Source organism: Cervus elaphus, chromosome 18 (genome assembly GCF_910594005.1).
Source record: "Cervus elaphus chromosome 18, mCerEla1.1, whole genome shotgun sequence".
NCBI lineage: Eukaryota > Metazoa > Chordata > Mammalia > Artiodactyla > Cervidae > Cervus > Cervus elaphus.
This window is the reverse complement of record NC_057832.1, coordinates 75,189,038-75,216,425: the sequence shown is the minus strand read 5'-3', so window position 1 is coordinate 75,216,425 and position 27,388 is coordinate 75,189,038. Positions and strand designations below refer to the sequence as shown.

Genomic DNA, 27,388 nt, shown 5'->3' with positions numbered 1-27,388 from the left:
AAAAATAAGAGGTTGCTGGGGAGATCATCTAAGTACAAATATTTCATTGGCTTTTAGTGCTTACTTAGCAAGCCAGCGCATAAATCCTGACTGTCTAGGGTAGAAAAATGCAGCTTCTAAATGTACTTACTTTCCTCCCATCCAATAGCTGGCAGAAGGAGAGTTGAGCTCAGCCCGGTAATGGCTTTATGGTACATATACACCAGGTGCCAAATTCTTCCTTCTGTGACTCCCACACAGAAAGCTGTTCTTATTCCAAACTCGATTGTTTTACCAGGAGGAATGTAGACGAATCGGAAGCTGTGGCCTAAAAGTAAGACCTTGTGTTGAAGGTGTGTAACTGGGTTCAGAGGAGCCGTGCTTGTCCCGGCTCATCGTTGTGGGGTGGAGCTGGGTTACCTGAGCATATGTGAGATAGCTGCGTCTTAGCTCTGCCTTCTGTTGTTTTTATCAGTCAAATCATGGTTTGTTAGGCACTTGGGTAAATGCAGAGCAAGTTCAGTTAGTGAAGTCCTGCCCTTAGATGGTTCACATCAAAGGAAAGGAAATAAGGATACAGATAACTCTGTTTTTTTTAAAAATTATAGTGGGTGGGATGGAGTGAAAAATGTCATGGGTTCCAAACTGGGGTTTCCGATCTTTTAGGTCCCTTGGATATCATAATGTACATATAAATATATCTTATTCATAATAGTATATATATGTGCAAACATAAAATAATGCAAATTTAATCAGAACATAATTGAGCTGCATATTTTCTGATTGTCTATCCAGGCCCATTTCCTGCTTTTCCACGCCAGTGTCTTCCTTGCAAGACTGACCTGTTTACACTACATGAACGAACACCTTTAACCTGTGTTTTCCCACTGATCTGGGCCTACGGCCATAGGAGCACTATGACAGGTTTCCGGAGAGGGAGGAAGGAGAGCCCGTGGGTCTGTTCTTCCAGCTCCTTCGGTTAGTTGCCTCCTTTGACTGAGGGTCGCAGTTCTGGCCAGGTGCCCTCTCCACACAGCTCTCTCCTCCCCTGGCCCTGCTAACCTCTTCTCTCCTCTGATCACAGTAGCCTGTCCTTTCTCTCACTCCTGGAAGCCTGGGGATGCTAACAGCTCCCCGCTGAAACTGGCCCCAGGGCACTACACTGTGGCTTGTGCTTTTCTGCATTCTGCCTACAGCTTTGCAACTAGTTCCTTTATTGTGGGTGTATGCTAAGTCGCTTCAGTTGTGTCCAACTCTTGTGCCCCTATGGACTGTAGCTTGTCAGGCTCCTCTATCCATGGGATTCTCCAGGCAAGAATATTGCAGTGGGTTGCCTTGCCCTCTTCCAGGACATCTTCCCAATCCAAGGGTCGAACCCATGTCTCCTGCAGGTGGGTTCTTTACCACTAGTGCCACCTGGGAAGCCAGATTCCTTTATTAATCACTCCTAAAATTACCCGTTTTGAGCACGCCATTTCTGTTTGCTACTGGGACCTCAAGTGATGCAGAGGTCCAACATTCTAATTGAAATTGTGCTTTTATCTGTAGTAAGTCTGCCAGATAACCTAAAGCATGAGCCTCCTTCTGTTTGACTAGAATTTTATCAACATTGTGAAATAGTATCTGATGGTGCAATGGAGTGAAATGGGATTTTAATAATCAAGGGATGTAAAAGCTTCAAAAGACAAGTTATATAGAAAAATGAACTCAGACTTTTAAGGAAGTGTTTTAGAAGCATGAGATCCAAGGGAGGAAAGTCATAAAAGAGATTCTTGGTGGTCAAAAATAAATAAATAAGTAAAGTCATTGGATTTTTTTTGTGTATTTTTCTTTTCTTGAGTTCTTGTTTTAAGAATTAGGATCTGACATCTGCTTTTGGATTGAAATGAGTGAGAGAGGAATGGGTGTTATGAATGGGAATGAATGGATGAAGTAAGGGAAATATGGACTCAAGGAGGCAGAGTTGTAATAGCAAACAGTGTGGCCAGGCCTCAGACATAGGCTTCACTGGGAGGTAATGTTTGAGCAGACATTTGGAAGAGGTGAGGGAGGTAGCTATGAGAATAATGTAAAGACGCCTCCAGCCTGTGGGGGTGGTGGCGTCGAGGCTCCCATGTGCTGGCAGAGCATCAGGGAGGTCAGTGCAAGTCTGGAACAGAGTGAATAAGGTGAGAGGTGGTAGGAAATGCGGTCACAGTGGTGGGTGATGTCTCGTAGGTTTGGGGATGTACCTTGCGGACTCTGTAAACATGGAAACCATCTCACTGACCCCCATGGTGCTCCTCTGGACACCTGAGGGTCCAGAGAACCCAAGTTCCCACTAGAACATTTTTAAGAAATTGGCCTCTTAATATTCAGACAGGATTTCCAGAAGCTTCTTTGGGGACTGTCACATCCTTCTGTGGCCAGTTTCCCTGCACTACACAAGTGCTATTTGGTTCACTGTCATCAAGAGAGAAATGTTATCTCTTTATATCAGGATTCCATCAAATAAGATAAACTGCATCTCTCACCAATTTCTCCTGTTGGATGATGGCATTTGGGTTTTGTCTTAAGATTTGAAACACTGGTAGCTATGATTCAGCTTCCTTGGAAGCAGTGGCGATTCAAAAGGTACTTATCCAAGAGCCACTTCCCAGGATAGAAATATGCTGCTTTATTAATATTGATCCTTAGAACAGCCTCGCAGAAACTTAGGTTTGTGAAGCACTAAACAATTTACAAAGCAAGTTCATTCACGGAGAGTCACCTGACAGGTTCCACCAGCAGCAGCATGAAGTGGGAGCCTCTTCATTCTCTATTGTTTCACAGGAGGAAGTCTATCTTGTACTACTTTTTCCTCCCCGCTGAAGATCACATTTCTATGTTATGTTCAGAGCATAATGTTGCCAAATACTCAGGAATGCAGATGCCCAACCAGTGCTCCAGGCAGGGGAGTTTTCAGGCAAATTCATTTTAGTGGCCAGCCCTACCTTCTGTCTCTTTTGGCTGTGAGAGAACTGAGTGATGTGCGGCCTGGGAAAGGCTAGGGAGAGTTTCTACTTAGACCTGTGCTAGAGAGTGCCACCTTTATATTTCTGGCCATTAAGCAAGTATTTGATTTTCTTAGAAATGCTGAAGGGAACCTCCCTGGTAGGCCAGTGGTTAAGACTTCACCTTCCAATGCAGAGGGTGTGGGTTCGATCCTAGTTAGGGAGATAAGATTCCCCCATGCCTCGCAGCCTAAAAAAAAACAAAACAAAACAAAACAAAAAAAAACGTAAAACAAAAGCAATATTATAACAAATTCGATAAAGACTTTAAAAATGGTCCACATCAGAAAAAAGATCTTAAAAAAAAAAAAAAAAACAAAGAAATGCTGAAGAAATAGACCTTTATCATCCCTGTAGGAGTTTTACATACACTTATTTTTAGTAATTTTACTTTTTCAATAAGACAGGGAGAGAAATTTGTTTAGTGATTCTAAAATGAACCACTTGCCTCCTGCACAGCCAAACCAGGTGCTCAGGATGACTTCTCAGAATTTTCCTGTGTATTTAGTGTTGCTTTCATATTAAAGCCCCCTTTCAAAAATTCCCCAGGCCACACAGAAGCATGAGCCTGGCCATACCATTGGTGCCATCTGCTTACCTTTTCTTACCTGTCCCAGGACCCCAGGGTTTCACTTGTTTTTAATCACTTAGCTCTGACTTTGGGGCCCTGTTTCCTAGTTGCTAAGGATGGCCAGTCTTCAACCAGGGTGCTCTCGTTTGAGTTGACCAGACACATGGCAGTTTCAGGAGAATGTTGACTGTTGTGTCCTGGCCTCTGTGTGTTAAGGACTTATGAGGACCCAAATTCACAAGTGTTCTCTCTTTATATCTCAGGCTACGACAGCCGTGTGCCCAACATAGATGAGGGAATTACAGACTGATTGCTCTTTATTTCCATGTCATCACCTCAGAAATCATAATTCATTCATCCATTCAGTCACTGGTCATCTAGTTCTGTGCCAGGCATGGAGCTGGCATGTGTGCATGCTCAGTTGCTTCAACTGTGTCTGACTCTTTGTGACCCCATGGACTGTAGCCCACCAGGCTCCTCTGTCCATGGGATTCTCCAGGCAAGAATACTGGAGTGGGTTGCCATACCCTCCTCCAGGGGACCTTCCCCACCCAGGGAGTGAACCTGGGTCTCCTGCATTGGCAGGCAGGTTCTTTACCACTAGCACTACCTGGGAAGCCCAGGTAGCCCAGGCATGGAGCTTAGGCACTAGCAATAGAAGAGAAAGGGAGACAGGCACTGTCCTTGCTTCCTGGAATTTATAATATGATGCACTGGAAATAGGAAGTTACTATGTGATCAGGATAGGTGATGATGAAGTTCTGGAGCTGGTGGGAAAGCAAAGCAAACAGCTGTGGGTATCATTATGGCGACAGAATCAACAGACTGAAGAAGTTAAGCAAGATCACGTGCTTAATGGTAGATCAGATGGAAACTCAGACCTGTTGACTAGCCCTTTGCCCTCCATACTGTGATCTAATCAGCTCTAGATGATGTGTCTTTCCTTCTTTCTTGTATGTATGTGTATAAAGGTATTTTTCTGACTCATTTATTTTTCATCCCCTTCTTTCCCTAAATTTACATATTTTCTCTAAACTGTAGGTCCTCTAAAAGAGCACTTACTTTTTTTCCTCTTTCCTCAACATTGGCTATACTTACTATTTACTCACTCAGCAAGCATCTATGTGATAGCCATTGTATTAGGCCCTGAGGACAATGATATGAAATCAGACCTGTTCCTGTCACTAGACTGTTCATAGCTGGAAGGGGAAACTGACCTGAATTATAGATGTAAATATACCTGTGTGTTATAGGAACTTTGAAAGAAGTACGTATGGGATAAGATGGAGGACAAAGGAGTGGTCAGTTGATTATAATATGGTGACCTGGAAATAGTGATTATCACAGTTGCTCATTGAGACAGGCTAAAAGGAAAAGATCTGTGCACTGAGGAAGAAAATAACAGGGGGCATATCTTTAGTTAGGGAGGTAGTGTTAGCATTGTAGTAATCATGATAATAATAATGATAATTATAATAATGACTACTAACTTTTATTGGACATTTAATGTATCCAACATTTCACTCAGCTCTGTATTTATATTACCTAACTTAATCTTTATAAAAATCCTACAAGGCAGGGCTGTTCCTGTGTAATGACTGAGAAAACTAAAGCAAAGAGAAGCTATAAACTTGCTCAAGATCACACATTGTTCCTTTATTCACTGAATAATTGAATTTATTGCACATCTATGAAGTTCATGACACTGGCGGTTCTCAGATGAACATGAAACATTCCCTTCTCCAAGTTTCCTGGAGGAAGCATTTGTAAAAATAAGTCAGACTTTCTGATGGAGGTGTGGATAAGGCACTATGGGGGAGCAGAGCAGGGAATTAACAGAGCCAGAAGTGGTGGAAGGCTCCACAGAGGAGGGAGCATTGGAGCTGGACCTTGATTCTTGGGTTGACTTCAGAGAGGAAATGTTATGTGCAAAGGCAGAAAAGAGATATGAAATGATCTAGGATAGTCAAAAAACATCAAAGTCTGTGTGTGCCAGTGGTAGGGGAGAGGATGGGGAAGATGGGTTGGCAGGAGGTGGGCAAGATTGATGGCAACCAGAATGTAAAATGCTGAAATTAACTTGAAGGTGCACATAGGAGGTCATGGATGGCCGGTGGAAGTGTTTAAGTAGGCTGATGCCATGATGGAATGAATGTGCAGCTTTCTGGAATAAGTTCCTTGAGAAAGGAGGAACCTTACCAAAGAGCAGTGCTGACAATATCATTTTCAGTGATGTTAGATGAGTTTCTAACTTCCAGGATAATCTGTAGATACAGAAACACCAGAAATTTGCTCCACTGTGATTCTAGTAAGCTGAATGAAGTCCTAATGCCATTTCATTCCTTCTTTTCCATATGATTGCATTTAGCAGGTGCAACCAAGACAGTAACATGGGAGATGAGAGCAGAGACGTGAACAGTTCAAGGCCCTGAGAAGCTGAACAGGAAGGAGCAGGATCTTTGAGACAGACCCAAAAACTGTTTCTCACAGTCAAGGGTGGCTTCTGAGAAGAGGTTTATTGTCTTAAGCATTTTACAACAATATTAAATGAATAGCTATAAAATGCTTATAGGGATGCTCCAGGGCTCCGTTGCCTGAAACCCAGTATTAGAAAGGATGACAGAGGTCTGGGATTGGAGGAGAGTGTGGACCAGTCAGATGGATCAGATCTTGCTGCTGTGTGTCTTGCAGGCTGACATCTAGAGCCCCAGTTGGGAGGTGCTGCCTGCTTCCTGGAAATGTGGGAGTGGGCTAAGACCACTGAGGGTTACATCACTGTGTGAGCTGCCTTTCTACCCATTGCAAGAGCAGTTGCTTTAGAAGTTGAACTTGATCCAAGCATCAGAAACATTATCTCTTTCTCAGGCTTTCCCTGAGCTCTGGGAAACTTTTAAGGAAGGTGAACTCTCATCATAGAGTGAGCTAGTCATGATTGATTGTTTGTTTCGATAATTTGGTGAAAGTATTGATCAATGCTTTTTGAACTACAGTCTTCCCTCCCTAATTCTAATCTGTACTCTTCATAGTAATCAGTTTAGAAATGCCTATGCATTAGCCATCTGTATGTCTTCTTTGGAGAAATGTCTGTTTAGTTCTCTGGCCCATTTTTTGATTGGGTCATTTATTTTTCTGGAATTGAGCTGCAGGAGTTGCTTGTATATTTTTGAGATTAATCCTTTGTCTGTTTCTTCATTTGCTATTATTTTCTCCCAATCTGACGGCTGTCTTTTCACCTTACTTATAGTTTCCTTTGTAGTGCAAAAGCTTTTAAGTTTCATTAGATCCCATTTGTTTAGTTTTGCTTTTATTTCCAATATTCTGGGAGGTGGGTCATAGAGGATCTTGCTGTGATTTATGTCGGAGATTGTTTTGCCTATGTTCTCCTCTAGGAGTTTTATAGTTTCTGGTCTGACATTTAGATCTTTGATCCATTTTGAGTTTATTTTTGTGTATGGTGTTAGAAAGTGTTCTAGTTTCATTCTTTTGCAATTGGTTGACCAGTTTTCCCAGCACCACTTGTTAAAGAGGTTGTCTTTTTTCCATTGTATATCCTTGCCTCCTTTGTCAAAGATAAGGTGTCCATAGGTTCGTGGATTTATCTCTGGGCTTTCTATTCTGTTCCATTGGTCTATATTTCTGTCTTTGTGCCAGTACCACACTGTCTTGATGACTGTGGCTTTGTAGTAGAGTCTGAAGTCAGGCAGGTTGATTCCTCCAGTTCCATTCTTCTTTCTCAAGATTACTTTGGCTATTCGAGGTTTTTTGTATTTCCATACAAATTGTGAAATTCTTTGGTCTAGTTCTGTGAAAAATACCGTTGGTAGCTTGATAGGGATTGCATTGAATCTATAGATTGCTTTGGGTAGAATAGCCATTTTGACAATATTGATTCTTCCAATCCATGAACACGGTATGTTTCTCCATCTGTTTGTGTCCTCTTTGATTTCTTTCATCAGTGTTTTATAGTTTTCTATGTATAGGTCTTTTGTTTCTTTAGGTAGATATACTCCTAAGTATTTTATTCTTTTTGTTGCAATGGTGAATGGTATTGTTTCCTTAATTTCTCTTTCTGTTTTTTCATTGTTAGTATATAGGAATGCAAGGGATTTCTGTGTGTTAATTTTATATCCTGCAACTTTACTATATTCATTGATTAGTTCTAGTAATTTTCTGGTAGAGTCTTTAGGGTTTTCTATGTAGAGGATCATGTCATCTGCAAACAGTGAGAGTTTCACTTCTTCTTTTCCTATCTAACACATGAAAAGGTGCTCAACATCACTCATTATTAGAGAAATGCAAATCAAAACCACAATGAGGTACCATTACACACCAGTCAGGATGGCTGCTATCCAAAAGTCTACAAGCAATAAATGCTGGAGAGGCTGTGGAGAAAAGGGAACCCTCTTACACTGTTGGTGGGAATGCAAACTAGTACAGCCACTATGGAAAACAGTGTGGAGATTCCTTAAAAAACTGGAAATAGAACTGCCATATGACCCAGCAATACCACTTCTGGGCATACACACTGAGGAAACCAGATCTGAAAGAGACACGTGCACCCCAATGTTCATCGCAGCACTGTTTATAATAGCCAGGACATGGAAGCAACCTAGATGCCCATCAGCAGATGAATGGATAAGGAAGCTGTGGTACATATACACCATGGAATATTACTCAGCCGTCAAAAAGAATTCATTTGAACCAGTCCTAATGAGATGGATGAAACTGGAGCCCCTTATACAGAGTGAAGTAAGCCAGAAAGATAAAGAACATTATAGCATACTAACACATATATATGGAATTTAGAAAGATGGTAACGATAACCCTATATGCAAAACAGAAAAAGAGACACAGAAATACAGAACAGACTTTTGAACTCTGTGGGAGAAGGTGAGGGTGGGATGTTTCAAAAGAACAGCATGTATACTATCTATGGTGAAACAGATCACCAGCCCAGGTGGGATGCATGAGACAAGTGCTCGGGCCTGGTACACTGGGAAGACCCAGAGGAATCGGGTGGAGAGGGAGGTGGGAGGGGGGATCGGGATGGGGAATAAGTGTAAATCTATGGCTGATTCATATCAATGTATGACAAAACCCACTGAAATGTTGTGAAGTAATTAGCCTCCAACTAATAAAAAAAAATAAAAAAAAAAAAAGAAAAAAAGTAAAAATAATGGCTAAAATCAGTAACTACTACTGACATTTAAATATAAGTGGGTTCATGACTTATTTTTACTCTAGTCATTTATATCAGCATTCTGAACCTTATTAATTTATTTCATTTGATACAAAAAAAAAAAAAAAAGAAATGCCTATGCAGCCAAAATGACCTTGAGACAAGTGTTACTGATCAATCACTTTGAAATGAATTAATGGTGTATTCCCAGGTTTTGCTAGGTGTGAAGGCTGTGGTGATGACATTGATCCAAATTAGTGGTATGACAGATAGACTCTAATTCTCAGGATCATATACTAGCATCAGTTGGTCACTTCTTTTAATGTCCATAGAAATGATATCAGATATACTTTATATTTTGCTGTGTCACTTTCCACTAGAAAATATTTTGAAAAGAGACTGTAGAGGCAGTGTGGATTCTGAAGCCAAGCTGCCTCATTCCAGCTTGTCCACTTACTCATTGTGTGACTTTGAGGACTCAACCTCTCTATGCCTCAATTTCCTCACCTGTAAAATGGAGGTAATAATCATACCAAGCTTCTAGATTGATGATAAGGATTAAATGAGATTTTGGACATATGTTCATGCTGTGTGTTAGCCATTACTTATAATATTTATTTTAATAATCAGCCATAGGGAGTAGCCACCTAGAATTAACCATTTACTGTCTGAGCCTCACATTCTGAACTTTACTGAAAGGAAAGAAGTGCACATTTGCTGTCAGGTACTATGATGGAGTATCTGTTACCTCATGTGAAACTCACTACAGTCCTGTCCACTAGATGATTATCTCAATTTTAAAGATGAAGAAGGTATGGCTCAGAAAACTTAAATAACATGTCCCAGATGATATAGAGCTGAAGCGAACTTGAGCTCAATGGCAGTGCTCATGTTTTCTTTGTGTAATTTGTTCCTCCTTAGAATTCTCCACGGGTAAGTGGCAAACTCTGACAAAGCAGAATTAAAGGTACACGTCAAAGCTGGAGTTTTCAGTGCCCTGTGCTCTCCTCTCCCTTCCTCTCCTGCAGAGGTTGCCTGAGATAATGTCTTATCTTTTGTGGTCCATCTTGCACTATGCAACTATGCTAAGGAGAGAGAGGCAGCCTGCATGGCCCCTGTTCTCCCCCAACCCCAGCCATGCCTCATATAATTCCACGCTGTCTCCTTTGTCGTGGAACAGCCCACCTACTCAGTAGGATTCAAAATACTCATACCGTTACAGCTCTCAAGAGCACCAGAAAGGAGTCAAGACCCTCTAGAGTCTCCAACACTTCCAGAGAGCCTAGAATCTTCCAGCAAGTTAGAACCTTTGTTATTCTGTCAAAGTCTCAGACATCTTTTGGATGCAGTTTATAGATGTTTACACCGGAGAAGTTCTGAAAATCTTCCTAACTGCCTGGGCATCATTAAGATGCAGACAATTCTAAGATTGCACAACTCAACTTGTAAACGCGTGTCGGGATGACCGTGGCTTATAAAGTCTCCACACCTTGGCAGTTGGGAAGAATATAGATTTGAAGATAACACTTGGGGACTTTATGGGAATCAACATCATTTTGTCTGTATGCTCCAACCTTCACTTTCATTTGTGGTCCACCTCCCTTCATCCTGCATTACCACACCCTGAAATTATAGTTATTTGTAAGAGTATGGACTTATATTCATATACATCAGGTTGTTTTTTCAATATTGGTTTCCAAGCCCATGCATGTAGAACAATTACCACTCTACCTCAAACTCACTGACTATGCAATCAAGACTCATTATTACCCCAGCTCTCATCCCATTCACACACCCTTTATGTTTCAGAACAACAGTAAATGGAGAGCAAGGTATATCGCAGGACATAAAGAAAAGAAGGCCAAGGACATGCAGAGAAATTTGAACTAAAGAGGGGGAAAATTTAGGTGAAAATGATTTCTTCTCAGAAGATTTTTCATCTTTGATGTTTGAGAAATTTTATTTTGTTAGGTCTGTTCCCTCAATCATGATCCTTTGGGTCTGGTGGAAAGCTATAATTTTTGGAAGGCTCATTTCTGCAAAAACTTATGGTTATGGAAGAAAATCAATGTTTGTAAGCCCTTGAATCGAGTCTAAAAAGTCTGTTTGGATATTTAGTGTCTCATAAAATGTAACATAGAAAGACATGTAGAGTAGCAGAGCTGGAAAAGATCATCAAACCATGTGGTCCACTGCACCCCTTTTAGTGATAGACTGTGAAGTCAAGGGGAGCCGAATGATTTATGCAGGTTATATGACTATAAGGAGGGGTAGAGAGACTGAAATGGAAGAGACCTCTTAACTCCTAAGGCAGTATATTTTCAAAATTATCACATTACTAATTATTTGGAAGCATCTGAGCCAAATTATGAACCATGTATTGTGAGAGAATCTTAGCAAGAAGAGACCTTAGAGATCATTTAGTGCCATCTCCCTCTGGCTGTAAGAATCCTCTTGGTGACATCCTTTACAGATGTCCACTAGTCCCTACCAGCTTAAATCTGATGCTTGGAAGCTCAGTACTTTATAAGGCAACTTGTTTTGTCTTTGGTTATCCCTACATATTGGTAAATTTATCCCAACTAAAGGTCAGATTTCTATTTTTAAAGTGCCAGTCCAGAAAGAGTGAGTGTGGCCAGAGGGAAATGGAATAGTATTAGCGATGGTGTAGAGTTTTACTCTTTTTCTCATCTTAAAATTACAATAGCAATGCCTATCTTACAGAGTCATTGTGAGGATTAGAGGAGCAGTTTATAAAGCATCTAATATAATAGCTGCTTCAATAGGTACTCAAATTGTAGTTATTGTTGGCTTTTATCATCTTGATCCCATTTTTTGAAATTATGCTCTCTGGAGCAACATAGACTATGTCTAATACCGCAAATATTTGAAGGCAGTTAGCATGGCCTCTAAGCCTTCTTTTCTTCAGACTAAATATTCCCTGATTCTTCTACCACTCTTCCTGTGATGTATTTTGGATGCCTCCAGTGCTTTCATTCCCGCCTATTTGTCAATTTCCCCCTTAAAATGTGGTGGCCAAATGTGGTCAGTCCAACGTGCTCGACAGTGAAATAATTACTTCCCTTGATCTGTACTTTGCTCTTCTCCTACAGCAACCTAGATTTATGTTAGCATTTTTGGAGGCCAGCTCACACAGTTGGCTCAAGTAAAACCATGTTCTACTATCCAGAATGTTAGTGATGCCTCCCAATATTGTGTCAACCACAGATTTGACAAGCATGAATTTACATCTTCATCCAAGCTGTTGATAAAAATGTTGAACAAGAAAAGGGCAAAGGTTGAACCCCCAGATTCTTCACTGTATATTGACATCCATCACTGGTTGGTGACGTTGTTTCACCAGCTCCAAGTCTACGCACCTATACTAACAAAAATAACTCAGCGAGATACAGTCACTCTTTGTGTTTTTGAAATTGGATATTTAATTCATCTAAAGATAAAATGCCATTCTTTTATCAAGGAAGACAGGTTTTGAACCCATAATTAGGAAAATGTGAATTCAGAAAGTAATTTCATGTTTGAGTTACTATGTAATGCTGAAAGAAAAAAAATCATCTTAATGCAAAATGATAATGCTTGCTTAAATTTGTTTATTTTTCCAAAATGTTTTGAAATTACTCTCTGGGTCTTGTGGGAGGAGGCTGGAGAATTTTCAGATTTCATATGTGGGGGAGAAAGGAGATTTTTGAAGAATAGCATAACTTTTAGGAGTTTTTTCCATCTCTGAAGGATATCACAGAGACAAAGAGATCTCTTAAAAATGTTGGTGGGGATGTGTGTGAAGTATATTCCTGGTAGTCTTTTTTATTCTTTTTAATGATTCTCAGACAACATTCCTAGACTTTTTGAGGGGAAAGGTATTTCTCTCTCTCATTTAACATGCTTCACTCTGAATAAATCAAACCAATTTCTTTGTACCAGATTTCAAAAACTTTGAACAAAGGTTTTCTTGGTTTTCATGGTGAAGGTAAAGAATTGATATGGACATATCATTTGAGCCAAAGTGCTCAAAGACTTGAAGTTCATTTCTTAGTACTTTCCTTCAAGGGCTCATTCAATGTCTTCTCAAAGACTTTGATTTCCAGTGTATGTTCCATGCTTGTGGCTTTCTTCTTAATTCTGATCCTATTTCTCCACCCCATAATCAAACAGTTACCTTAATACCTAACGTATCTTAACATCTCTTATTGTGAGCATACTTTGAGATTTTAAGGTAAACAGACAAGACAGCTCACATTCTCAAAATTCACCCAGGAAATAAAAGATAAAATTTCATCATACTGAATATTTTAGGAATGTCATTTTATAGTTTACTCATTCTCTATAGTTTACTGTGTGCCTACCTTATGCTGGGCACTGATCTGGGCAACAGAGACTCAGTGGGGAGTAAAGTCAAATTTAGTCCCTCCTCTCATCATGCTTATATTCTAGAGGGAGCAACAGATATTAATCAAATAATCAAAGACAATTGTGAACTTGTGTAAAGTGCCGTGAAGGAGTGGGAGATGGAGCTCATCCTTGGAGAGGTCAGGGAAGGTGTTCTCACGTGATGCTCAGTTTGTGATTTGAAGGTGCCGGTCGGGAAAGAGCACAGGTAGCAGAAACAGTAGGTTCAGCTCTGTACCGACATATGGAGCACATTCAGGATGAGAGCAGGAAAATTCCTGCAGGTGGAGTGAATCACAGACAGCGAGGGTGAAGGTGGTGTGAGACGAGCTGGGGAGGTCGGGAGGCTCTCATGCAGGCCTTGAAGGTCATGCAGAGAGTGCTGTTAGGGTCTTCTGAACCATGAGAAGCCATCTCAGCGGCCTGGAGAGGGTGGGCAATGTAGGGGGATCTGTATGTGATGTGCTAGGTTTTGCCTTTTGAAAAGATGACTGTGGCTGTAGTATGGGAAGGAGGAGGAGAGGAAGTCAAAGTGAGTGACGGGGGACCAGTCTGGAGAGCGCTTGTTGAATCCAGGAAAGATGATGGTGGTTGGGTGGAAGTTGGTGGAAGAAGAGATAGAAAGAAAAGAATGATGCTTGCATTGAATTTATGGTACTTAGGGACTCCATGTGGGGGTGATAGAAAAGAGATGCCAGAGGTAACTCAAGAAGGGTTTAGACATTTTATATTATTGTCATGAACTTAAAGAAGATTATTTTTAAAGTCATATGGCTCTGTTGATAACTTTCACTAGCACAACAGAAATAATAAAATGAAAGTCAGAAATCCTTCTGTGCCTGAGATCTCTTATTGACAAAATAGGTGACTGTGAACAAGATGAGAAAATTTGAATATCTTTAAGGATCTGAACAATGGAAAAATAATACTTGTAATGTTTACTTCATCACAACTTCACACGAAGACCTAGGAAAGTGAGTTTGTTGAGGTTCACTTTTGAAAGAAATAATGATTATCTTTATTTTCACTATTACTTTTCGTTTGATTCTCTACACCTCTAGATCCCATAAAAATAACTCAAGCATATCCCTGTGCTGCTGCCCCAATACAAATCACTGTTTCCTTTCATCTTACTTTAACCAACCACAATATTTTCCCATGTCAGAATAACCTTCCAGTATATAAGAGGAGCCTTTGGATCATGTGTGTGTGTGTGTAAGCTTGTTCATGCCTTTGGGAGCCCACGACAACCCAGTCAGCTCACAGTCTAAGCCAGGTGCCCAGCTGCCATCTGGACTCTGGACAGACTGTGTGGTCAGGATTTAGAAATCAGAAACCTGAAAAAGGTGCAAAGTGATGGACACAGCCAACCCCGCCACCATATATGTTAGCACCATCATTTAACACATAGTGCAGGAAATCCTGTTCTTTGCAGAAGAACTTCAAAGAACCACTTTCCGTTCTCCTGGGCACTGTTTATTTTCTTCTTTGCTAACCCCAAAGCACAGACAGATAGATATTTTTCCTCTAGTAAATTGCTAGTGACACTCCATTTCTTTCCTGTCATCCTCAGCCCACTGTCCAACTGACCTCTCAAATTTCCATACCCTTCTAGGCTGAAGAGCTGTACCTGGATGTTTTCAGTGGCCCGCTGACTTATGTAACTTTGTCCTGTACTTTCTTTTTCTTTTCTAGGTTCTGAATTTCTCACATTTGAGCCCTCTTATGCCTCAGTGTGAATCCTCTCTTGTTGCCCCAGTGACATTCTTTTCTAAGCATTGACTTACATACATTATCACATGTGAAATAGGTAACTAGCATAAAGCTGCTATATAGCACAGGAAGACCAGCCTGGCACTCTGTGATGACCTAGAGAGTTGGGATGGTGGGAGGAGGGGGGCTCAACAGGGAGGGGATATACATACACTGGTTTGCATTGGTGCATGGCAGAGCCCACTGTAACACTGTAAAGCAATTATCCTCCAATTAAAAAAAAATAAGCACTGTCTTTTAAGCCAGCTTTATCATGCATATTTTACCTTGGGTGCATACTAAGTCATTTCAGTCATGTGCAGCTCTTTGTGGCCCTATGGATTGTAGCCCTCCAGGCTCCTCTGTCCATGGGATTCTCCAGGTAAGAATAGTGGAGTGGGTTTCCCTCTTCCAGGGGATCTTCCCAACCCAGGGATTGAACCTGTGTCTCTTATGTCTCCTGAGTTGGCAGGCAGGTTCTTTACCACTAGTGCCACCTGAGAAGCCCATACTTTACCTTACTTTTGAATTTTAAACAAAGAAGCCTTCACTCAAGTCACCAGAAATAAAGACAAGATGTTAAGTCACTCAAGTGACTCGGTTGTGCCATTATTTTCTTCCCTACTTTATTCATGTACGTATGTATGTTTACTGAATGCCTACTCTGCTCCAATCCCCATGGGATAGAGTCATGAACACAAACACTGTATGTTCTAGAGGAAAAGACAATGAACAAGTAAACAGGTGAACAAGTGTTGTCAGTATTCCATGATTCAACCAAAGTATTAGAGATTTATCTTATGGAAAAACAATAGAGAGTTGTAACTCTCACTCTCGTCATTGAACGCCAGACACCCTGTTGTCTTTTACAGTCAGCATCCTCACTCCGTTGTTGAGCTTGGGTTATGTATACCCAGATTATGATTTAGAAAAGTAGTTTCCTGGGGGAAAAAAGAGGTAGTTACTCTTATAGGACTGAAAAAGAAAAAATAACAAGTGTGCTTGTCATTCAAAGCAGGGTGCTGAATGGCTTCTCACTAAATCATAATGTTATGCACTTACCACAGAAATCATTTTCAAATGGAATATATATCACCCCAAGTCAGAGCAGATATGCACTAAACCTCACGTGGGGAGGTGGCAGGGTGATTAGTGAACTTCCAGGTATTTTCTTATGTGCTTTACTCTTAAGGCGAATAGTTATTTTTCATCCCCTTGAAGCTGTAAGTTATAACGAAATAAATGGATCCACGGCTTGCCAGAAGCCATAACTCTGTATTTAGTTGACATGACCAGATTCCCCAGTTTGACCTTTGAGAGCCTGAGAGCAGAATAAAGCATTAACCTCTTCTGACCCTTTCCCCTCTGTCTTCTCTGGGCAGAATATCTCGATGCATAACCCTGTTGGTGGGGCCATGGCGGGGCCTGGAACTCACCAGCTCGGCAGCGCCCGGATGCCCAACCATGACACCAGCGTTGTGATTCAGCAAGCCATGCCGTCACCCCAGTCCAGCTCTGTCATCACGCAGGCCCCTTCCACCAACCGCCAGATCGGGTAAGGAGATCTCCTCGGTTGTCTCTGGGTCCTGGCTGGAGCTCAGGGAAGGTTCTGGACTTTCTTCTGGTTTCTGTTCTGCAGGTTGAATAAGACAGAGGTTGGCTTTCCTGGCTGGTGTGATACTGCCTAGAGTTCAGAGTTATGTTTTTGATGGGAGAAAGGTAGAGGCAGTCTCTGTTTGGTAGAAGCTCTTTGACCTTGACTCTGGAGAGAAAAGCAAGTCATTCTGTGTCATTGTTCTTTCAGAGAAGATTCTTGAACTTTAAGGTGACTGTAGGGAAACCCCTTGGATGTTGGGAGCAGAGTGTAGTTCTCAGGACAAATGCTTGAGGATGATGGAGGGAAGTGTCACTCACCCAGCTTCCTCACTAACAGAGTATGTGCCTCCATTCCTAAGAACAATGTCCAACACCCGTGTCTCTGGTGTATTTCCACAGTCCTCCTTCTCCCTGATGGTTCTTCTTTCTTCTTTCCCTTGTTAATATTAATACCTTCTCATTAGCTCACCTCTCTTTCTACACTGGTTCATATTCATTCCTGGAGAAGACAAAACAAAGAAGGCTATCCTTCTCATTTATGTAAAAAAGATAATACTGAGGCATTGAGAAAAATAGGTAGAATGCTCCCAGACACTGTATCATGTCATGGAACAAGCACTCACTCCTGAGTATCACGTGATAGCTCTCGGTCCTTGTTACTCAGAGTGTGGTCTGAGGACTGGCAGCATGGGTATTACCCAGGAGCTTCTTAGAAATGCAAACTTCTGGCCCTGCTTCCTGCTCTCCAGAATGAGGATGGTGTCTCTTCTCTCTACCCTCACAAGAGTAATGTGAAAAGGAAATAAAAGATTTAAGAGTGCTTGGGATCTTAGGAAGAAAAAGTAGTAACTTAAGCCAAAGAGCTATGATAAATTTATATTGCTGGATGCTGAGAACTGCTTGCTCCTTGTTCCTAGAATTCTCTGTTTAAAATAGGAAAGGGAGCTTGCTGTGTTTGGTGTGCACATCAGAATTTAAATATTCCACTGAATAGTAGATATGGTGATTTTAAGAAAACGTTAGAAGCTATCTCACTCTTTATCATTATGTCTTTTCCCTTCCTTGTTTTACGTGTGTATAAGAATTCCTTACCTAGAGGGAGCACTAAGGACAATGGCTGTCCCTTCTCAGAATACGCTAGAAAGGGTACCTTCTCTCTCACATTTTTCAGCTCATCAGGATGGGTTGTGAAATATGAAGACAAAATCTTAACAAATGAGAGTTGTGGGTAATAACTATGTTGCAAGTTTGCCATGGGAACCTTTGGTTTTCCATTCAAGAAACAGAAAATTAATCTGGCCATTTGAATGCTTGGCTTTGTTGGAATAAGCCAGTGCTAAAGTTGCAAGTGTGTCTGTGAAAGAATCCTTTTTTTCCTCAAATGTCTATGGGAGTAAATGCGTCTCCGTCCAAAGCAAGAACCTGTAACATACTAAGAAGGTGGGGTTGTTAAAAGACAGCATCTCAGTCTCAAGGGACTCCTTCACTCCAGTGGCTTGGCTTTGGGCAAACAATTCACAGTTAGGCGAGCTAATTATAATTATTTTATTTTTCTTTCAAGGGGAAAAAACATAAAATGTGCTAGATTTTATTAGCATTTTTACAGCATTCCTTCTCCCCTGGAGTTCTTCTGCCTCCTGCCCCCCAACTTCCCTCTTGGAGGCCCTTAGTATTTGGCCATTGTTAGTACAATGGTGGTTTTTGTGAAACAATCTTTTAAGGGTTAGCACTAAATTCTAAGATGGGTGTTGACTCTGTGAATAATATACCCAGCTGGCCCAGGGCTGTATAGTTGGATGGCATTTCTAGGCTGTGTCACTGGGCCCTGTTAGGTGGGGGTATGTGCCATCTCCTGACCCACTGTCTTCCCGTTTATTCCCAGTCCTGGGGTGTTATGTGTCTCTCCTGGTGTTTTCTAGGAGATAATTGTCACTTTAGGACTCTGTCTCATTGCCAAGCTTGAGGGAGGCTATTTCTTGCTTCAGATCCTTCCCTGTTGTGCTTGCCATGTTGATTCCAACCCCCACACCCTGTCATTTCCATTTTTCTCCATGTGACCCATCTAAAACCTTGCCCGGATGATCATGGGGGCTCAGCAGCCCATCTCACCAGTGGATTCAGAATGAAACTCTAGGTGGTAACATTTGGGGATGGCTGGCTCTTTTATTTCTCTCAGCAAAGAGGAAATGAGTACTTATTTTAAAACATGAGTTCCCTCTGGAGACTGTGTCTTTAAATGAGCATTTGAAACTGCAGATAGTTTTCTTTCTTTTTTTTTTCCTCTGAGGCTGCACAGAACCATATTGTAGTAATATTCTGATTTTTATCACAACCTCAAATATTTAAGTGTCAAAATCTGGCCAAGCCACCTGCAAATGTTTGCCATGGCTACCGGCCAACAAAAACAGCAAACAGCAATGAAAGTCTTCATTCAGGCTCTGCGCTTAAGCTGCACCCAGCCAGAGAGGCTGGGACCCACCTGTGCCCACGCACAGGGCTTTTTTGCTGTGGCCAGTGGGCGTGTTCACGGATAGAACTTTGCGGGAGAGAGAGGGGGCCGCCCATCTCCCGTTCCCCCCTTTTCTTCCCTTTGACCAGTGCTGGGTTTCTGTTGCCAATCCCGCTTTTATTCTCCTTTCTGCCACTGTCCCCCCTTCATGCTGTATTTAAACTTAGAGGTTTGAATGTATTGGGAGTGATATTGACAAGAAGGACTCAAATGGGGACAGTGCCTGCTCCTAAGGAGGATTTGGGGGACAAAGTGTAGGCATCCTTGTGAGCATTTGATTTTCATATTTTTGGAGCAGGCACTGAGTCAACGTAGGACCAAAGGGGTGGAAATGCAAAAGTCCGAGATAGACAAACCACGTGGGCAACCTCCAGTCTATCCTCTATCACCCCCTTCCATTGCCAATGCCCAGTTCTGTCCAAGTAGTGCTTTTTATCTCAATAGAAACTGGAGGTAAGTATAAATATCCCAAATTGCACTCGTGTGGTTAGGCAGGCTAGAAAAACACACAGTGTTGGAGAGTGTGGGAGGCATCCCCAAACTAGTGACTACTTGTGCTTAGTCAAACTGGCAGACACCTTGTCGAGAAGAGTGCCTTTGGCTGATTGATGGTAGCATTTTAGGAGATAAGTTTTCCAGATGGAAAAAGAAAAAGAGGGAGCCATGGGGTGTGGGGGAGACAAGCGAGACAGAAAACAAGCATGTGTTAAATACAGATGAAATCGATTCTGCCTTGGACCAAGTATGTGACAGATTCCAAGCAGTATCTCTCCTCTAGTCATTTTTTTTTTTATTAGAGATCATGTAACAGGCTCATTAATTCAGGATCAAGTCTGCAACTCCTGAGAGAATGGTGGAAGAGCAGGTATCAGTAGTATAAGTTCTCTTTCTCTCTAATTCTGTCTCTCTCACTCTTTTCTCATATGAGAAATTTTTGTAGGTACCAGCAATCAGTTTAGTAGGTGGCTACAATTTGAATAGATCCTAGCTTTCCTTGGTGGCTCAGTGGTTAAGAATCTGCCTGTCAAGCAGGAGACACAGGTTTGATTGCTGGATTAGGAAGATCTTCTAGAGAAGGAAATGGCAACCCACTCCAGTAGTCTTGTCTGGGATAATCCCATGGACAGAGGAGCCTGGCAGGCTACATTCCATGGGGTCGCAAAAGAGTTGGACACGACATAGCAACTGAACAACAGCAAATTCCTAGAGAAACCTATTTCTCTTTATGGACCAATGTTATTAGATAATTCATGCTTGGTAATTTTTTTAGGAAGACAATGAAAGTAATATGGAATGAGCTGATCTACAACAATGGATATCAGTACAGAGTTCTGGGAGGCACTTCCCAAATAGTCCACAAAATTTCTTCATGTATTCAGAATGTTCTATAGATTTAGTTCTCCCTATGGAATTGGCAAATGCATGAGCTTGTTAGATTATTGGTAAAAATATTATTTGCCAGTAATTGCTTACAGTGTGGATGTGCTATATCTAACATCAGGATATACAAATGTTCCTACCAAGGCTGATATTTGAAAAGAAGATATCTGGTCTTTTCTGGAATATTCTAGTTAGGATATCAAGAAATTTGAAAATATGTTCAACAGCATGTATATATAAAATCTCTCTCTGATTTTATGCCAGTTTTAGTCTTGGCACATGTATGTTTGTAGGTATATTAGCTATTTCATCATATACCCTATTTGCATGAAGCTGTATTTAGGCAATGTAGATCTAAGACTTGGCCAGAAATTTATAGAAAATATAGTAAATCTTGTAAAAATAAAAAGGAGCTGATACTCATCATAAATTGTATTTCTCTTGCCCTTTCTGAGTTTCTTTTTTAAAAAAATAGTAATAAAAGAAGAACTTATCACATCTCAGAACTTATTGATGTAAAAAACAATGCCACTTTGCTTGTTGGAGAGAGTCACGTGGTTTTTTGTATGAGTTGCTGTCGATGCTTGAGGTGTCCATTGAGATAGGAATGTTAATTGATTCAAGGATTTCTGTGTCTATCATTCTGAAAAAAGGGAGGGGAAAGGTCAGTAAATGATGCCATCACAAAAAGGCACTGCTGAAAGAAAACTTATGTAAAACATCAGCTTACAGTTGAATCAGACTATAAAGAATCTGCCTGCAATGCAGGAGACCTGGGTTCAACCCCTGGATTGGGAAGATCCCCTGGGGAAGGGAATGGCTACTCACTCCAGTGTTCTTGCCTGAAAGAGTTCATGGACAGAGGAGCCTAGTGGGCTACAGTCCATGGGGTCACAAAGAATTGGACATGACTAAGCAGCAAATGGCAACCCACTCCAGTACTCTTGCCTGGAAAATCCCATGGACGGAGGAGCGTTGTAGGCTACAGTCCATGGGGTCACAAAGAGTCGGACATGACTGAGCGACTTCACAAGTAACCAACACTTTCACTTTCACATTTCACAGTTTGAGTATGCTTGTTCTGTATATGCATAGGTATATACATCCATTATCGGAGAAGGCAATGGCAACCCTCTCCAGTGCTCTTGCCTGGAAAATCCCATGGACGAAGGAGCATGGTAGGCTGCAGTCCATGGGGTCGCTAGGAGTCGGATGTGACTGAGCGACTTCACTTTCGCTTTTCCCTTTCATGCACTGGAGAAGGAAATGGCAACCCACTCCAGTGTTCTTGCCTGGAGAATCCCAGGGATGGGGAAGCCTGGTGGGCTGCCGTCTATGGGGTCGCACAGAGTCAGACACGACTGAAGCGACTTAGCAGCAGCAGCATACATCCATTATGAAGAGCTTTATTAAACTCCACAAGTCAGCAGCATGAATCAGACTGTCACTGCCCACCACAGGCCAGTGCTAGCAGGGTGCAGGCCAACCGTCTTTCTCCTGGATGCAACAGCCAGCAGGTCCTGGCTTATCACTCCCTGCCCCCACCCCCACACCCCTCTCCAGGACAGCTTGAAGCCCCCTTTGAGTAATTCAGACCTGAAGCCATTATTTCCTGCTTTGTGTGTTGTGGAATATCATGGCTATGAACATTGCTTTATTGTTAGAAAGTTGCTGGGTCTTTCACAGCCCTGAGAACATTTATGAGGCCCTTCAGGGGAATGCTTTCTGGGAGGGTTGACGGACTTAACCATATGGCTCCCGTTAAATCCTGTGCAGAGCCTTGAGAAATTACCTCTGACAAGAGGGCCAGCAGCTTTCTACTCAAAGAGTTTTATGTGTGGAACGAAACATTAAGTACTGATACTTGAGGAAATATAAGGTTTCTTAACATTCAAAAGTTGTAATACCACAAGGTATTGTGGCCAGATGAAGGGGGCAGAGCCAGGATGCCAGAGCACATGGCTACATCTTCCAAGAAGCAGAAAAGCACCCCTGCTCTCCTCTCCTAGGCTGGTTCTTGCCCGTGATCCCTCAGGCCAGCTTTGTTGTGTCTTAATGTCTCAGCTCCTCACCTGGAACACAGCAAGGCAGGTATCTTTGCTTAAACAATAGATGTATACTTTCCACAGTTTTGGAGGCTGGAAAGTCCAAGGTCAAGGTGCTGGCAGATTTGGTTCTTGGTGAGGGCCCTCTTCCTGACTCACAGATGACTGTCTTCTCACTGTGTGCTCACCTGATTGCTTCTCTGTGCATACAAAGAGAGAGAGAGAGACAGACAGACAGACAGACAGACAGACAGATTGACAGAGAGAGGAGAGGGTTTCCCTGAAAGCTCAGTTGGTAAAGAATCCGCCAGCAATGCGCGAGACCCTGGTTCAATTCCTGAGTCGGGAGGATACGCTGGAGAAGGGATAGGCTACCCACTCCAGTATCCTTGGGCTTCCCTTATGGCTCAGTTGGTAAAGAATCTACTTGCATTGTGGGAGACGTGGGTTTGATCCTGGGTTAGGAAGATGCCCTGGAGAAGGGAACAACTACCCGCTCCAGTATTCTGGCCTGGAGATTTCCACGGACTGTATAGTCCGTGAGATAGCAGAGTCGGACACAACTGAGCAACTTTCACTTCTTCACTTCAGAGAGAGGAGAAAGAGACAGAGAGTGAGACCTCTGGTATCTCTTCCTCTGCTTAGGACACTAATCCTGTTATAGGGACTCATGACCTCATTCAAACCTGATTACCTGCAAAAGCCCCACCCCTAACTGTCACATGGAGTTAAAGCTTCAATATATGAATTTGGTGGAGAAGGGACTGGCAATCCACTCCAGTATTCTTACCTGGGGAATTCCATGGACAGAGAGTAGCCTGGTGGGCTACCAACCATGGGTTTGTGAAGAGTCAGATATGACTGAGTGACTAAAACAACATATGAATTTACAGGGAGACACATTCAGTTTGTAAAAGCTAGTCTTCTTGGGAAAGAAAATTGAAAGTCACTGTTAGTGGCTCAAGCTATTTGTTAGAGAAGTTTGAGATTAGCAGGCTGATAACTAAAAAGAAGAAAGGGAGCTAACATTTATCCAGCATCATCTATGTGCAGAGCACTGATTTATCTTTGCATATTGCTTTCTATCATTCTCCAAGAGTCTGGAGAGGCAGACATTATTTGCTCCAGTTTTACTGCTCAAGGAAAAGAAGTAACTTATCCAAAGTCGCTCAGCCAGTGAGATGAGCAGAGTTTTGAATGTGGTTCTGTTGGACTTCAAAGCACATGCTTTCCCTGTGCTCCAGCCTGTAGCAATCCCAGTGCCATGAAAGATACATGAGCATGCCTGACCATCTGGGAGAGTCATCTACCCACATGAGTTGGTTAATGCTTAGCCTCTGGTTACAGTGTGAAGTGCTTCCTTCACGTACCTACAGGCTGGTCAAGGGCAGAGGTAGACATACTGAGTTGCCAGCAGCTGCTTAAATCTTTCAGGAGAAAAATACAGGAGTTCCCTGGCTCTCAGAAAGGGAGTTTGCAGGTCATGAGAGCACATGGATATATATAGAGAGCCTGTACCTCGGAGATCTCTTGGCCAAATCCTCTCACTTTTAAGAAAACCAGATTCCTGCCTGAGAGTGGCTGTCCTTTCTCCAACCATTTGGTTGCTTTACATTTGGCTTCATGGTTTATAGGAAGAACCTGTCCCCTGACCAGATGAAGTGTGACTTCCAGGCTGTTCTGATTCCTGTGTGGATAGGTGACTTTGCCTGTGACGGCTTACAGGGTGAGAGTCTCAATTCTGGATCTTATAAACATAAGCCCTGCTCACAGAGTTCCAGAACCTTCCATATAAGTGTCTCTGTGTGTTTTGACTGTCTCCTCCCATTTTTAGAACAGATAGGCACACCAATGAGTCACCACACAAAGAGCTGACTCTTTGGAAAAGATCTGGATGCTGGGAAAGATTGAAAGCAGGAGGAGACGGGAATAACAGAGGATGAGATGGTTGGATGGCATCACCAACTCAAGGGACATGAGTTTAAACAAACTCCAGGAGATAGTGAAGGACAGGGAAGCCAGTATGCTGCAGTCCATGGGGTCAAAAAGAGTGGGACATGACTTAGCAACTGAACAACAAGGCACAGGTCTGCTTCTAGAGAAAATAGCCCAGGATCATTCAGTCTGTGTCTGTTGTAAATCTAGACACTTGTTCTTTTGTGTAGCATATTAAAAAGATATGCCTGGGAAAGACAAGCTTACTCAGAGCGAAACCAAGTCAGGTTAGAGGGGAGTCTTGCAAAAGTATTGACCACAGGTTCAGAGGTCATGGGTTTAGGCTCTGCCACTCAAAAAACTTTATAACCTTGGCCAAGTGCACAATTGCCCTGGGACCCCCTTCCTTCATCTACACTTTAAAAGTTTAACCAGCTGATTACAAGTCACTCTAAGCAGCACAATCCTCATTCATTGCTTCTTTTCTATTTCAAATTTCTTTTCTCTTTTGGTTTGTTTTCCTCTAGGAGCTGATTTTGGGGTTCTTGATTATCTGAGTTTCAGGAGGCATTCTCATACTCATATGTGTAAGAACAGAGTAAGGCTTGGGAATGTTTGGGAAGAGGAGACCAGTGCAGTCAAGAGAAGGGTCCTAACATCTGAAGACAGAGAGACTTGACTTCCAGGTTCAACTCCTAGGTGAATCACAACAAATTTATAATTCTGTTACATGGAGATTTTACACCCATTTTACAACTGAGTAAAGTGAGGTTCAGTGATTATGTGGCTTGCCCCAGGTTATATGGATAAAGGTAAGTGCTGGAACTGGAAGCCAAGCCACTGTCCGATGGGTCCAAATGAAGTTGACTTCTCCAAGTTTTGACTTCCTTACATGTAAAATGAGGAGGCATCACTAGAAAATTCTCAAACCTTATCCAGCACTAAGAGACTGATGGTTTTCATAATAAGTGTAATTTTGAAAACTACTTGGAAGGTAAGTTCCTTGGGGGCTCAGGACTGTATGCATGACTATGGAGTTTCCTCCCCTGAATTAATCCTATCAGCAAATTGTTCTTTTATTCTCATTTTACTAAAAGTGACTTATTGCTGAAGAGCTCACTAGAAAAACACCTAAACAACAGCACAACAGTGAAAGATATAATACAACAGTGAAAGATATAATACAAATGTAATACAAGAAATTGGAACAATTATATTGCCAGACATAGCTTAATGGAAAAATGCAGTCCACTGTCTTCTTTTTTGGATTTACTATTTAGGGGGTTACTTTATAGAAGACCTGAAACATAAAGGTCTAGCTTATATCAGTATTTAGTATTTTCCAAGGGGAAAGCCTTGGGTAAGGTGCCAAATAACTAAACATTGGAAATTGAGGATATATATTTATCTTAATATAAAATTCAATGATTAACTGCACCTTTCTATGTTTGTCATAGTTCCTACATGGGAATTGGCTCATTATGTTCTGTTTTCAGGGCCAGAACACCAAGTTGGCGCACCACTGTAGGTTTACATGAGTCCCAGTGTTGCGTTTAGAATGAGTCCCAGGACTAAGTGTAACCATTCCTTCAAGAACACCAAAAGGGATAGTAACATGGGGAAAGGACTGGTGTGTGCTGCACTCTCCAAGGTGAGCATGTTAGGAGAAATGAATCTGGTAACGCAGAGGTGCTCCTTTGTAACTGGGAGTACACTTTGCTTTTCTGAAGACTGAGCATGTACAGGTAACAGGCTGTATCCCAGTGGACATTTCTGACTATTTGTAACTTTCACATTCTTAAAGACTGTATGTTTCATGAAGTATAAATAACTCTTACCTGTACTGATTGACAAGCAGTTTCTGAGTTAAAAGAGAAGAACTGCAGATAGTCTGTGGTCCTCATTGCAATACTATGTAGTCATATAACTGGACATTTTAGGATTTAAAAGGTAAATGATTCAATAGGTCCTCTTATATGTATTTTTCAACAATATTAGACCAAACAGATTTTTTTCTACTGTTGTTTTTAATATTCTTTTTGTGGAGGATTTAGTTAAAGGAGATACACATTCTGTGGACCTTTTACCTTTGGTTGGATGAGAATATCACAGAAATAACCAATTTGGTCTTGGATTTTAGATATAAAGGGAATCCCTTATATCAAGTTTCAGTTACATACTGATGGAATCCTATTTCAGTGAGACCGTACGATGTCATTGCTAGAGATTGAGAGCCATTGCTAGTGGTTCTGACTCCATCACTCACAAGTTCTGGGACTTTGAACAGCCCCCTTGACCTCTCGGGGCCCTACTTTTCCATCTTATAAAATGAAGGAATGGAACTGGATTGTCTAACCAGTGCCCTTTTCTAGCTCTTATGAACATATTTGTTTCCTTATCAGGACTAACACTCTCTCACGATACTGCTTGGTTGGTAGGGATTATGGAAGAAGAAATTTCATAAAAACAGATATATCACATTTAGCAGACAATCCAGTAATCTGTTTACCAAGTATGTTGTGCTTTTGGTAAATATCAACTGTAAAATTTCTATAGAGCAATAAACATTCCTAATGGTACCAGACACATTTAAAAGAATTTGGAGTTTTATAGTTTTCCCCCCTTTGGCAAAGTGCATTCTGGCTGGTGAATAGGTCGGTAAAGTCTGTAAAATGATAGGACCCTTGTGGGGGGGGGGGGGTACAGACATGCCAGAATGTGCTTGGCTGGCTTTTGCAGAGGTGCAGGTCTTTGCAGAGAACAGATGGCCCCAGAAATCTTTGAAATGCCAGAAATGACTTCCTGAGTATACTCATCATATATTGGTTCAGATAGGGTAATTCATAAGCCAAATATACAGCAGTTTACCACTGACCTCCAATATATTATTTTCAGTCCATAAAATCCATAAACATTTCTACATAGACAATCATAATGATGACTGCTGCAACAAAAACCCATCCCCAAGTCAGTAAACCACTGAACACTGTCAAACGCACAATG

At 41.7% G+C, this 27,388-nt stretch overlaps 1 protein-coding gene and 1 pseudogene across 3 annotated transcripts in view; both read left to right on the top strand.

Annotated features, from left to right (window-relative positions):
• The window catches only part of CREB5 (cAMP responsive element binding protein 5), a 430,941-nt gene that overhangs the window by 150,992 nt on the left and 252,561 nt on the right, over window positions 1-27,388 (top strand). For all 3 annotated transcript variants that reach the window (XM_043872729.1, XM_043872728.1, XM_043872727.1), the window contains exon 5: window positions 16,303-16,475. In XM_043872729.1, the coding sequence (XP_043728664.1) occupies window positions 16,303-16,475 (173 nt within the window). The remainder of the gene's footprint in view (window positions 1-16,302; window positions 16,476-27,388) is intronic.
• Window positions 16,350-27,388, top strand: part of LOC122674425 — a 56,995-nt pseudogene continuing 45,956 nt past the window's right edge.